This window comes from Zingiber officinale, chromosome 10A, assembly GCF_018446385.1.
Source record: "Zingiber officinale cultivar Zhangliang chromosome 10A, Zo_v1.1, whole genome shotgun sequence".
Taxonomy (NCBI): Eukaryota; Viridiplantae; Streptophyta; class Magnoliopsida; order Zingiberales; family Zingiberaceae; genus Zingiber; species Zingiber officinale.
Window position 1 is genome coordinate 40184515 of NC_056004.1, and position 14394 is coordinate 40198908.

The following is a 14394-nucleotide window of genomic DNA, read 5'->3' on the forward strand; positions in this document are numbered from 1 at the left end:
AAAGGGGGGAGATTGTTGGTACCCCGTGGTAATTTTGATGTGATCAACCAAGTCATGTTAGGTGCTATTAGTGTTTAACACTTGTGTCTAAGTGTACAGGAGCTTAGGAACACAAGAAGTCGAGCGAAAGATGCAGCTACCGAGAAGGATGACACGGGAAGGGAGCCGACGGGCTCAGTGCATCCGAGGGATGAGGCATTACGAAAGAGTACACCGGTGGACGAGAATGACGTGTGTGACATTCAAGGGATGAGAAGCCGGAGTGGAAGCCTGCTCGAGGAGAAGGTCGGAAATTAGGTTCGAATAAGTGATAACAAGTTTGTCATACTCGTAAAACAAATTAACAATGTATTTCTACTGAACCCCTTAACTACACAATAATGTTGTAATAACGAGCCCAGGATCGAACCTTGAGGAATTAGCGGGTAGGATGATAACCTAGGATTGTACGTTATTCCTATTTTTGAGATTTTTAATATGAAAATGGGGGGTTTAACTTGAATTTAAATCTAACAAAAGTAAAGCACAACAATAAAGAAATTACTCTAATGCATAAAAGAAATCTAACTAGGTGCCAACAATCAAACCATAACGCATTGTCACCCTACGTTTTGATTAAATCGCTAACACACTTAAACTAAAAATGAAATACAAAACACAAGTGAATCTAATCTTAAGCTTAGAAATAAGTAGCAAGACATCAGAAAAACCTAATCTAAAGCACCATTTAAAACCCTAATTTAAAACCTATCCACTTAACAATTAACCAAGCACAAATTAAACACAAGTAGAGCTTCAACAATGAAATGAAATGCTAAATTACTTGCTAAAAACATAACAAACATTAAAATAAATCTGTGCCAAACTACAAAACAGTAATAAAAGGAAATAAACCCTAACCGATCCAACTCACAACCAATCCATACAAACTTCACACTCTTGCCGTCACACAAGAATGTCAAAGTCGAGAACACCCAACTCCGGACCTCAATGAAGAACCTCAGCTGCGTCTCAATTCAAGGTATACTCAACAACGCCGGCGGACCACCTTCGGCGAGCTAGAACAACCCTAAACCCAAGAATGACTTGAAATCTGCAAATCTGATCTCTGAATCTGAATGGAAGCTATGGATGATGGTATGCTGTCGGATGGAGCTCAGGAACACCGGAGGACCACCTCCAAGCGTTGCTGATGGGAATCAGAGTCTCAGATTGGAGGAACACCTCCAAATCTGAGATGGAACAGAGGATTGCCGAGAGACAAATTCCATCGGAGGGAACACCCTCCGATGGCTCCAGAAGATCGGGATGAGTTATTGTAGAGATTATCCACCGAGGTTGAAGCTTGAGAGGATGATTGGAGAAGGAAAGGGGCTGGAATTCGAAAGAAAATGCGCGCGCGGGACGAAGCTGCGCTATGGAGATCGACGAAGAGAAGTGTACTGTAGCTTCTGGGTTTAAATCTGACCCAGATCTGAACGGACGACTGTGAGCGATTTGGAGCTTGATCAACGGTGAAAAGCCACCCAAAATCCGATCCGGAGGTATTGATCTTCATCAAGGGTCTGGATCTAGTCTCCCTTAGGTCGGATCGACCAGATCTTCACTGGATGATTCAGATCTGTCCAATCTTCGATGAACGGTCCATAATGCTCCGCAGCTTGATCTTCTCGTTTCAACTCCGATTCGAGCACAAATTCGGTCCAAATAGATCCAAATCCAATATCCTTTGATGCCTACAAAATAAGAATCAATTATTAGCATCAAATAATACAAAATAAAATAATTTGTAATTAAGTCCAAAATTGATACAATGCATAGAATACGATGTAACCATGATTTAAACCTATGAAATCAACATCAAACCATGCATATATGAATCAAAATAATACAATAAAATCATGGTTATCAGTAAGCCTTATTTCGGTTGGCTGAAATCACCAAAGTGATCGGAGCAGCGGAAGAGCTAAAATGGAGCTATGGAGCTGTTGGAGGTGCCTTCAACAGGAGTTGAAGGCGTCTCTGTGACCTTCAGGCAGAAGGCACCTTCAACCAGCAATGGAAGGCGCCTTCGACCAGGCAGATTTTTCCGTTGGCAGTGGATAGACTTTTATCCACTGCGCCTCACTGGAGGCGCCTTCCAGTTCTGTGGAAGGTTCCTTCCAACCACGGATAAGATTTTTTAGGGGCTATAAAAAAACCCCTGGACCTAGAAAATAGGTAACAACTGTTATATTCATTTCCTAGCTAGTTTCTGAGCTTCCAATGAGTGTAAGAGACTTCTCCACCTTCAAACAAAGAGATCTTTAATGTGTTTACTTGCCTTAGATTAACAACCTCCCCGGTTGTAACCAAGTAACTCTTTTGGCCTCATTTTTTTTTGTTTATTTATTCTATCTCTTTTTACTAATCTGAGTTAAAAGTCGAGAAAAGTTTTTTTTACAGCCAGTTCACCTCCCCTCCCTCCGGCCTACCTTGCGCCAACAGTTTCCGTCTCAATATGCAATATCTATTTATGATGAAATAAAGCTTGTATTATCTACTAAAAATTTGCTTCAATAGATGAGGGATAACGAGGCTTCAGAGTGAAATGAAGGATTTTTTTTTTTCAAATATGTTAATAATATATATTGAGAGAGAAATTACTAAAAATGTGAATATAGAAACTGTCACTGAACACTTTAAAATTTTTAAAGAAGGCTAAATTCCTTCTGATTAGAAAATTATATTTAATATTTAATTGAATATATCTTTAAAATAACTTTAGTTTTTTTTTATTTATAATATATTAATATTAACTTTGAGTATTCTATTTATCTTTTTAATTATTATATTTTATTATTCAAAACTATATACCACGTCTAATAATTATTTTCATTACTTATTATATGGCTCCCTCCCCACCAAAGTTTAAAATTCTATATCTTTCATTAGGTGAAATATGAGATCGAACTATCTATCTCAGAACTAGTCAAATGGTAAAATCTAGATACCTAATATTAAAAAAAAGTGTGATAAATTTGAAAAGAAAAAATGTGTATGTAACATTATTAACAATAAAAAAAACAACAATCACTAGGGAAGTTTGAATTCTAATAAAAAATTTGAGATTGACACATAAAAAAAAGATACATTATTGAACCTTGTAGTTTAAGTTTCATACTACAGGCAACTTTGAAAATAACCAAATCGCATAATTGATATCAATTAAGCCCCTTCAGCCATTCCCTTTCGCTCGCTGAATCAATTATTATAGTGTAATAATCGATTTGGTAAAGTTCTATAATCATGGACAGTAACATTAATCGATTTCAATTAATTTTTTTTAAAAAAAAATTAAAAAGCCTTCTATGATAAAAAATTCTCTACTCTCAATATAGTGTATCAAATTGATATTTGAGAGTATAAATATAATCAGCAGAACTAGATGAGCACATAAGACCTTGTTCCATGTCATTCTGAGCTCTCTAAGACCATCAGTAGATTTTGGCTAAAATTAACATGAAACAAGGTCCTAAGTGCTCGTCTAGTTATCCTGATTATATCTATGCCTTCAAACATTAATTCGATACTGTATTGAGAGCAACAAATTTTTAACATGAATTGGATTTTTTGAACACATTCATGTGTAAGTACCTCAAGTTGGTTTTGATGTGATCAACCGAATTAAATTAGGTCATGTGTCTTTTGATACCTTGTGTCTAAGTGTACAAAAACTTAGGAATATAAGAAGTTGAGTGGAAGACATGGTGAGCGAGAAGCATGGCACGGGAAACAAGTCGACGAGGAGCTTGGTGCATCCGAGAGATGAAAAGCTGTGGAAAAGTACACCGATGGACGAGAAGGATGCAGCAAAGCATTCAAGGGATGAGAAGTCGGGGAGGAAATCTATTTGAGGAGAAGATCGGAGTTGGTTCGGGTGAGCTCAATTCCTGACGGTTGGAGCATCACCCAAAGAAACCCAAAGAAGCGCGAGGAAAAGTTAACCATTTAGAGGTTAATTAGACGGGCTGGAGGTAGCTCCAAGCTGGTTGTTGACTCCTCTAAGATGGTTGGAGGTGCTCTCTCGCCTCTTGACGGAGGCACCCTGATGGAGGTTGGAGGCGCCACTCTGATGGAAGCTGGAGGCGCAATGAAGGTGCCAGTCCGGATGTCCTACTCGGATTGTGGGCTATGAGTGTTGATGTTGACACTGTCACTTGAGCTATTTCCTCTTTCTCTCATGTTTTTTTTTTCTTTCTCCCATGGTAAATCTGGGTTTTTTTTCCTCTTTGATTGCTATCAACCCCCGGGCTATACCTAGCGTAGGCTTGAACATAGCTTCGTCCTTGTGGAGGCACCCTCGCGCCTCTTGATGGAAGCTGGAGGCACCCTCGCGCCTCTCATGGAGGTGCTTTGGAGCTTCAATAGAGGTACTTCCAATGAAAAGTAACCGTTAGGCTACCGTTGAAAAGAGGATAATCTTTATCCTCTTAGAGGCATCCTAGATCCCTTTAGAGGCACCTCCAACTGATGTGAACCAATGGTAACTTTTTTCTAGGAGGCTAAAACAAGCTCCCTAGAGCTAGGAATTAAATATCAATTATTGTATTACTTTTCCTAGCTATTTCTATACTTTTAAAGCCTATAAGAGACAACTCCGCCTTCAACGAAGGAGTCTTTTCTAGTGGAGCTTTTTTATTACCTTGGATTAACAATCATCCCAATTCTAAGTAAATCTTATTGTTCTCTTACTTATTTTATGTTTAGTTCAAAGCAACTTTCTTTTCAGGGATATTCACCCCCTAGCTGGCCTACCTGGACATACATCGTGTTCCAAAAATTACAGCTCTCAATATGCCATATGGAAATATTTGAAGGCATAGATATAATAAAGAGAACTAGATGAACATAGATGATCTAATTCCATGTCATTCTGAGTTCTCTAGATCCATAAGTTGGAATGGACCTAGAAAGCTATGAATAACATGGAATCATGTCCTTTGTGTCCGTCTAGTTCTCCTATAATATCTATGTCCTCAAACATTATTTTTATACGTCATGTTGAGAGTAATAATTTTTTAAACATAAACGAACTTTTTAATATATTGATGTGTAGCAATCGATTATTTTTTTTAAAAAAAATAATTTAAAAAGTTTTCTATGATAAAAAAATGTATTGCTCTCAATACGGTTTATAGGATTGATGTTTGAGGGTATGAATAGTTCCATGTTATTCTGAGCTCTCTAGGTCTATCAAAAGTGACTCGAAAATGGTTGATGGATCTAAAGAGCTTAGAAATGGAATAAGGTCATGTGTGCTAATCTAATTTTTCTGATTATATTCATATTCTCAAATATTAATTCGATATATTGTATTAAAAGTAATAATTTTTTAAATATAAATATCGATTAAAATTTTTGATCGAAAGTGACGGATGAATTTAAAAAATTTAGAATGATATGAAATAAAGTTTCATGTGCTTATCTATTTCTCTTAATTATATTCATATTTTCAAATATCAATTCGATACTACACTATATTAAAGACTTTAATTATTTTAAAAAAAAATAATCAATTCCTACATTATAATTTATTATTCATGATTATATAATTTTATAGATTGATTGCTCCACTTTAGTAATTAATTAAAATATTCAATTTATATTTAAAAAATTACCACTCTGTACTTTAGTAATGGGTTAAAAAATTTAATTTATTTTACAAAAATTAATACAGTTCAAAATGACATAGAACAAAATTGTATGTACTCATCTAATTCTGTTAATTACATTTATACCCTCGACAAATAAAACTTTTAAATTATTTTTTTTAAAAATTAATTATATATTTGGTTTTTTTAAAGTTATTGATAATATGAAAATTAAAATTTAGAAATTTACGGAAAAAATAAAGGAAAAGGACGAATGCGTCACTTCGGAAGTCTCTCGAACGACTGTATGATTTCATATTAATAATCTTTTCGCATGCATTAATTTTCCTCTTCATCACACTGTTGATTAATATTTGCGTGGGATTAGTTATTAATATAGTAAATCGATTGATGATTATATAGCTAAATTTGCAAAACAAAACAAAACAAAACAAAACAAAAAATTAGAAAAACTTAATTGGCAAAATACGAATAATATATAACACTTTTGAAGTATTATCGACCTGAGTATAGATAAATTTAAGGGAATTTAGGCCTTGGAAGCTTCTACAGAAGACAAACACAGATTCACTCCATCGGAAATTCAATAGTAAACTTTGTAAAGAATGTTTTGTAACTCAACTGCCTGATCACAATCATCATAGCATGTTATTCTTATTTAATGAGAAAAAAAAAGTGTCTAGTAGGGCAAACAAAAACCTTAGGCAGTTGCCTGTTTGAGATAAGCAATTAGATCCGCACGCTCTTGCGGCTTCTTCAAACCAGGAAAAACCATCTTAGTACCAGGAATATACTGCAAAGCGAAACAGTGGCGTTGGTTAATATTACATAATCAACTCCATCTATAATGGAAATAATATCAGTTATCAAGTTGTTTTGACGACGGAAGAATCATGTGCCCAAGTCTATCATGAAAAAGGTCTCTCAACTTAGTATGAATATGTCTGTAAACAAACAGACTAGAAAGACAGAAAATGATACAAACTACTAAACTAGCATATGTATACAATGATACAAACTTCTTTGAATCAGACACAAATCTAGCACGAGTAGAGTGATACACAAAACTTACTGTAAATCTTTACAATGCTAAATGATACTAGGTTAGCACTCTAACTATCAAACTAAAAAATGAAAGCTAAATCACTACCACACTTTGCAAATCCAATTATTAGGAAGATCTTGCACATATGTTGAATCCAAGTAGTTAAGGCAATGGTGGGGTTGAAATTTCAAACAAAATTCATATTCCAATTTTGTCTATATGTCAATAATAAGAGTTATAAATAAAATTAAGATAATGATTATAGTAATGACCAACATTTATTTAAGTAGTGTTAACAGATGAGGATAGTAAAAAGAGATGGTGATAAAATGGGGAACAAACGAACTAAGATGGTATATAATAAAAAGCAGGAGGTAGATTTACAACCAGGCATATTTGTGATCAAAGAACTTGAATAAACTAAAATCTATAGTGTAACAACCAGAGATAAATAAATAAATAAAAAACCATCTAATAAAATTAAATCTGTATTAAAAGATCTAGACAATATTTGGCATGCAATTTGGCATATTACCATTACGTGTGTGTGTATGGAGAGAGAGAGGACTCATCCTAAACAACCTATTAACTCTAATACTAACTCTAAACAGTTTTTGTACGAAAAAAATATTACATTTAGCACGATAATTTTGTAATGTCACATGATTAAGCACAATTTTAAAAGCTATATATGAAGTTTGTTTTATACATCAAGGGACAGAAATTGGCATCCACGATACTGTTAGCAACATGATGCCTCATTTGCTTAGCTTTACATAGATCATGACTAATAATTCATGTTGGTAAAATGGTTTAATGTTGAAATGGTATGTATGTGTGTGTGTGTATCAGAATGCCCTGTTTACTTGAACAGAACTAGAAGGAACAAATTTTCTTACTCCCATTTCTCCAGAGGTAGTCAGGCCATTAATAAAAATGGCTACTAAATATTATTCCTTTATTTTTTTTTTCTAATGATGTAATTACCACCAAATTCATAGGCAAATATTCAAAGGAGCATACTTTCTTAGGGTTAAGCAAGTAATCGTATAATGTCTTCTCCTCCCATATCACAGCCATGTTCTTGTTAGCAGCGGAGTAAGAGTAACCTGCAGTCGTCCCAGATTGTCTCCCGAAAAGTCCGTTCAAATTCGGCCCTGTAAACATAAGAGAAAAGGCACCAGAAAAAAAAAAAAAAGGATTCAATACTAGAACAAAAGAAAAAACGATCATAGAATAGCCCAAAAAGGAATGAAGTCCTCGCGACGAGAATCCGAGATCACAATCATGCACTTATTATGCATAATCACGTACCGACAATTTCACAAACGAAAAAAAGAGAGGTGAAAACAAGAAACAAAGCGTGATCCACAACATATATAGAACAATAGATAACCCGGTATCAAACAAGGAAAGGAACGACAAGAGTTATTTTGACAAACCTTGCTTGTGGCCGGCGCCCTTTTCCACGGTGTGGCACTGCGCGCATTTGGTCTTAAAGATCTTCTCCCCGGCCTTGAGATCGCCCGGCGGAGCTTCCCCAAACGACGCCATCGATCGATCTAGGTTGATGCTCCCCTTTCGTTTTCCCTTTTCCACTTTTCCGATCCTTTCCTCCCACACGGCAATGGGGTTCTTATAAAAGCGTTCCTCCAACTGTCTAAATTGTCGGCTGACCGGGAAATTGATCGTCATACCGGGAGAGGGATATTTTGGTCATTTGGCTCGAAGATGCCACGCCTACGGAACTGGAGAGGCCCTCGAAGGTTCTCGATTTCTCGCGACATTTGCGTACCCCCAGTTACGTAATTATGTGTTAACCTTAATTAATCTATCTTACACGTAAAATTAATATTTCCGAAATTACATTTAAATTATAGTTCAATTAGTAACAAAATTAAAAAATAGAGTATCCTATTTCTTTATTTGATTATAATAATCTTCATTTGGTTAAACAATAAAATTGTGTAACTAATAGAGTAATTAATAATATTAAATTGTTCATCTAGTCTTCTAATTGATATGCCTTATTTAATATTTTCTAATCATCTAAATTAATTGATATTAAAAACAATAAACGTTGAATGTCATGATGATTGGTTAACTTTTCCTACAATAAACTCGTTGGTTAAAGTAAGCCTTGAGTAAGCTTCATTGCAACCAAGTAAATAAGATAACGAATGGAACAACCATGCCTACAAAAATTTGAATATTGTACAACTGCGTTTAGATGCGACAAAAAAAAAACATAAATGTCATTAATATGACAGCACATTTGAAGTTCTTCTTAGTATCTAGGGATTTCTCTAAGTGGAAGAATGTGCCTTACCGGTGTTGAAGAACCTGAAGGAGAACCGATATGCAGAGGGACCGACAAGCTTATCTCATCTGAGCCAGGAAGGTCATCCATGATCATCGTCCTAAAAGATATCGAGCCAGGCTTTGTAGATACATCAGAGCTCCTCCTGGTGTCCCGACTGCAGCTCTGGTTGGCTACAAGGGCTGCACTGTCGTTGTAATAATCATCATATGGAATGTCTATTATCCCTCTACCCTCTAGATTTCTTCGCAGAGCCATAGAATCTGCCACTGGCAAGTAGACCAATACAATAATGCCGACCACTGTGCAAAACAACATGTTCAAAAAGGCCAAGAATACAATCAGCTCGCATGTCAAGTTGCCTGATTGAGGTAGGACAGAGAAACCTAGGAGAAGTACCCTCGCTGGAAGAGAAAAAATAACAGAGGATACCAGCCAAAAGATCCGTCGGAGAAGCTGTTTGTTGATCACTGAAGAGTACACCCGCATGCCAATGCACGTGATATAACTGACGAGGACTGCATGAAAAATCCCCAGAAGAATAGTGCTAAACAGAGGATAAATACATATGCAATTCTCTCCGACCAAGACACTAGCTTTTGTGAAGTATTTGTCCTTCTTTCCACTACCCTTTGTGATGCGAAAAAGCCTGGGCCCAGCAAAACCCAGGGTAAGTTGCATAAGAAAAATTGGAAGGGAGAAAATGAAAATATACCCAATGGTTTTTTTGTTCCATCCCCAGGACAAAGCGCCTGATTCCCTCTTCTGCAAAGAGGCACGTAGAAGGAACAAAATTGTAAGGAGGACAGAAGGCTCTGAAAAGCCAAGATTGAAGAGGATGTAAAGCTTGCACAAAGTCCTCTGCCATGTCAAACTGAAGCCCAAACTTCTTTTCAAAAAACTTAGCCTAGCAATTTCACTTAAGCTCCAACAAATTGCAATTATAACGAGAAAAATGCGGGTGGTGTAGGGCCCATTAAAGAAACCAAGCTTGAGAAAATCCCTTTGCCGAATCTGTGAACGCAAGCGGACAACTAGGTAGATGCATGGTATAGCCAAAATATGGAACAAGATCACAAGAGATATGGTCAATGTGCCAAATGCATCGACACTGAAACCGGTCAGGAGCATCACATGGAACACCAATTCCACGCATACTCTCTCCTGGCATCAATACTTGAGAGCCCAACAAAACCACAATAAGATGCTCCCACAAAAGACCAAGACCAGTATTGCCTGCAGTCTTCAAGATGGCCAAAATTGGTCTAAGGTCTATTATACGAAAACTTGAGTCCTAGAAACTTCAGGAGGTAATATGACTTGAACACATGAGAATCTCCATGGCACATTCAAAGGCTTGCCAATAAAGGACAGCTAAGAGGAGGCTAATCGATCAATTCATGGCATCCATGCCCAGGGTCACATCACCTAGGAAAGTTTAAGCTTCTAGGTAAGTAGAATGTCAAGTAAGTTAACATAATTAAGTGTCTCAATGAAGGAAAAAAATGCATGCTTGAGTCTTCTAGAAAAAGTCACAAAATAAATACAACTGAAATAAGTAAGAATTTAGAGAGCACATAAGTGGACAAAAGAATATTTGCAATTAGTTGGGCATACAGACAACTAAGAGGCCCAATTATTCAATCCATTACATAAATATCCAAGGACATGGCACCTAGGAAAGTTTTAAATCCTCAAGGTCATGGCACTTAGGAAGGTTTAAGTTCTTTAGGTAAGTAGAACATCAGATAAGTAAACGTCTTTAAAAATATGAATAGAAAAACAAAATTCTAGTTTACGGTTTTAGTTAAAATTTCAGGAGAATTTATGTAGAATATTAAATAAATAAATGCCATTAAGAATATGAATAAAAATACACTATAGTTTAGTTGTTAGATTTAAGTTTCGGAAGCATTTTGTGAGCATTGTGTGCCTTATAGATTTAAAGGAAAGAATTTATAAGATTGTGGTAAGGTCCTCCATACATACAGAATGTTGATTTACTAAAGAAGAACAGAAAATAAATATGAATTAACCAATGTGTGAGATTGCTAAATAGAGAATTAAAAATTACAGAAATATTTTATTCAAGAGAGATAGACAGCTCCATAAGAGGATAAAATGTGAGAAAATATGAACAAGTTCAAAGAGGCCAATAAGTACTACAACAAGACGAATTAAAACAATTAGACTGAACATAGAGCGAAGCTAAAAGAAAACTTTAGTTAAGGTAATAAAATGCATTTAATTGGTAGAATATTTCTAATATAGTATTAGATAGAACTCAATGTAGAATACAATCTAAGTACCAAATAATCGGTATAATTATGGCTTTGCATCCCCTTCAAGATTATATACTTAATGCATTAATGATAAAAAACTTCAAACACTAAGGAATAGCTAGATAGTATGTGGTTTCCACTGTTTTCCATACTGGGTTGTGTGGATATACAGCAATTTGAAAAAATTAACCTGATGGAGATGCTTATACTAGCAAAGCGTCCAGTAAGCTCACTAGAGAAAAATAATAATAAAAAAAAACAGCAATAACTCTATCACAATGTTTGAACAGTGATAGGAAATAGCAATATATTGAGTGAAAAATTAGGTAGTATCTGCCTACATAATTTGACAAGAGAGAAGTGTTGAATTTTTCTCTCTATTAATGGCAACGTTGACTAATAATTAATTTTGAGTTTTTAATTAAAATCAGACAATAACAAGTTGACTCAAAGTCTTAACCCATACAGTATGATTAGATCAGGATAAATCATTTCATCGTTCCTGCAACCCTCTGTGAGAGGTTGTTTAGTACTTTGTATATAATATAAAGGTTAGGTCCTGTCTTCCCGCTCAGTTTGTTGTATGTTCAACCCATACAAGGCCATTAAAAGAGGGAGAAGCAAAAGAAAGACAAGTCATGGAGAGAACTCAAGGATCAGAAACACACAAATCATAGAAAAAGGTATGGTTTTATTTATGTATTATTTCCTCTTCTAAATATTATATGTGATTTTGGATAAAGAAATTCTCTCCTATAAGAACAAACGAATGCTACAACTTACAGTCATTTTAAAGTAAACCTCATCGCCCATCGTAGATGCATAACATTTTCACATTACATGAGAAGAAGAAAAAAAGCCACCTCTTCGGTTCATACAAATTCCAATATCTGCCTACACCATATCACATATCTTTAAAATGAAAGGAAAACGTCTAATGCATGTTGAGGACTTCTGCATACTCCAATTGATAACAGCAGACTGCTTTAACTTGAGAACTAATAACAAAAAAGGAAGGAGATCTAAAGCAAAAGAATAAACTTACACATGAGCTTCAAACTAAGCAGGCGAAGGATAGTATTGAAAGCATTTAAATCGCACAACAAATTAACAAAAAGTTAAGAACAGTGCTGTGAAGAGACACGACGAACCTGGATCGCGAGCAAAGAGAGTTCCGAGCGGCAGCGAAGAACCCCAAACCTCGAGCACCGCCGTGACCAAGGACGGAACCAAGTCCGGTGACCCGGGGTCTAGATGGGCAGAGGACTGCGAAGAAGCCCGATCTGGCGTGAAATGGAGGGGAAGATGGACAGAGGAAGCAGAATGAAAACTCTCACGGACGGCGACAGCAGAGAGATGGAGCGTGAGAGACAGCAAGGACGACGAACACGAGCGACACAGCAAAGCCACAGAGATGAAGCAGCTGGCCAGTTGGGGTTTGTTGGTTGATGACAGACCATCACCAGCTGTCAGGTGGCTCGGTGACCGCAGGATGGCTAGAAGAAATCCGAGCCGAGGTGGCAATCGCTGAAGCGACGCCATCCCGTCTCGTTGCCGCCTCGATATGTAAAACCATCTAGTTATTATAATCAAAATTACTATATAATTTATAAAATTTTTAAAAATAATAAAGCAAAAGTAGGACATTGACTCTAATTAAATACATATCGCAATTACAAACAAAGTTAACATGTAAGGCATTTTACTAAATTATTAGTGCAACTAAGTGTGTGCATAATATGCAAGTAAAGTTGGCCAGAGCAACCATGTCGTGGTCAGACTGACCCGATAGATTAGACATATAGCGATGTGAGCAGATGTTACGATGAATACTGCTTATCTTAGTAATCCATATAAAAATTGTATGAAATCGAATAGATTATTTAAAATTTAAAAACTTAAATATAACGTGTCAATTAAAAATATATATCTAAGTAGAGTTTTAAAAAGTAATAGTGAAATGAATAAAGGTAAAAAGACGTAATTTGTATATTGTATTTATTAAAAGGTGTAGGATAGTTTGATTTATACTAACAGAGGTAGAAAAAAAATTAATTCTCAATTCACCCCTCTAGCAACTTGTCAATCTTGTGTTTTCAATCATCATTTTTCAAGCATCCAAGCTACAAATTGAATTGAAAATTAATTTGTAGTTTGGATGCACGTCCTCTCAACATCTCTCTCCCTCCATCTCTCTGTCTAGTTTTATAAATACGAAAGAAATATGAACCTCCTTCACTTGTCATTCCTTCTCGTGCTAGTTGGCGGGATTGCAAAAGACCAGCTAGGGTTTAGTGATCCGTAAGAGTTTCAAGAGGAGTCCAAAAGGATAACAGCAGTTAAGAACGTCAGCGTTGAAAGACAAACTTCTAGCAAGAGTGAAATTAGTAGAAGAATACAGTTAAAGATTTAGTGATGTATGTATAGATTTATTACTGTAAAATACGGTAGTGATGTAAAAAAAATTACAGTTTAGTTGCAAAGGGTGATGCCAAAAATCATGTTTATGGTTTCATTGGATGTTTGGGAATAAATATTCAATATGATCTACTCCGATACTTAATCGATTTGTAAGGTACTCCACTATGATGTTAGATTTCAGCTAGACCTGGCTCATTCTTTCAAAATATTTTTTTTCAAAATATAATTTTTAAAACACTTGCATTTTATTTTTCAAAATAGATTGTTTAAAAAAGTACAAGAATTTTTGCAAAATAAGTATTTTAAAAGTATTTTTGAAAGTATTTTGTAAAAAGAATTTTGAAAGTAATTTTAAAAGTGATTTTTGTAACAAGTATTAGGAAAGAAATACTAATTTAAAATTATTTTCAATTGTCCTCCTCCTAAACCTAATATATTTAAAAAATATTCATCTAAAAATTTGGTCTTAAATGTCTAACCGTTATTTACTAACTGACTATCAGAAGATAGCAGTGTTCATTTGGTTACTCAAGTTAAGTAAATGTATCCATTTAGTGTTTGATTAAAATGGATTACTTAACCTGATTATTGTAATTTTGATATTTTTCACTCAGACTTGTGTTGATATACTGATATAAGCATCTGAAGTCTAGATAATAGGCTTATACATCT

The 14394-nt window shown here is 35.4% G+C and overlaps 2 protein-coding genes across 5 annotated transcripts; both read right to left on the bottom strand.

The window, feature by feature from the left end:
* Positions 1-6232: 6232 nt before the first annotated feature.
* Positions 6233-8641, bottom strand: LOC122026194 (cytochrome c-like). Its single transcript, XM_042584843.1, has 3 exons — positions 8142-8641; positions 7723-7856; positions 6233-6447 (listed from the first exon to the last, which is right to left on the bottom strand). Exons 1-3 carry the CDS (start codon positions 8392-8394, stop codon positions 6355-6357), a joined length of 480 nt encoding a protein of 159 aa, XP_042440777.1. The 5' UTR covers positions 8395-8641; the 3' UTR covers positions 6233-6354.
* A 188-nt stretch (positions 8642-8829) lies between these two features.
* Positions 8830-12854, bottom strand: LOC122026193. Of its 4 annotated transcripts, XM_042584840.1 has the most exons (3): positions 12453-12735; positions 9735-10447; positions 8830-9668 (listed from the first exon to the last, which is right to left on the bottom strand). In XM_042584840.1, the coding sequence occupies exons 2-3, from the start codon at positions 10148-10150 to the stop codon at positions 8987-8989; spliced, it is 1098 nt and encodes a 365-aa protein (XP_042440774.1). In that variant the 5' UTR covers positions 10151-10447; positions 12453-12735; the 3' UTR covers positions 8830-8986. The 4 variants fall into 4 exon arrangements, with proteins under 4 accessions (XP_042440774.1, XP_042440773.1, XP_042440775.1 ...); XM_042584839.1 differs by having other exon boundaries at positions 8830-10447; positions 12453-12731; XM_042584841.1 differs by lacking the exons at positions 8830-9668; positions 9735-10447 and adding an exon at positions 11440-12299 and having other exon boundaries at positions 12453-12854.
* Positions 12855-14394: the final 1540 nt, after the last annotated feature.

Excerpts from the sequence above, each read along its gene's own strand:
- LOC122026194 (XM_042584843.1), bottom strand. The coding sequence starts at position 8,394 with ATGACGATCAATTTCCCGGTCAGCCGACAATTTAGACAGTTGGAGGAA. Across the intron at positions 7,857-8,141 it reads GGGCGCCGGCCACAAGCAAG|GGCCGAATTTGAACGGACTT; the intron begins GTTTGTCAAAAT and ends TTATGTTTACAG. Across the intron at positions 6,448-7,722 it reads ACTTGCTTAACCCTAAGAAA|TATATTCCTGGTACTAAGAT; the intron begins GTATGCTCCTTT and ends TTCGCTTTGCAG.
- LOC122026193 (XM_042584839.1), bottom strand. The coding sequence starts at position 10,150 with ATGCTCCTGACCGGTTTCAGTGTCGATGCATTTGGCACATTGACCATA.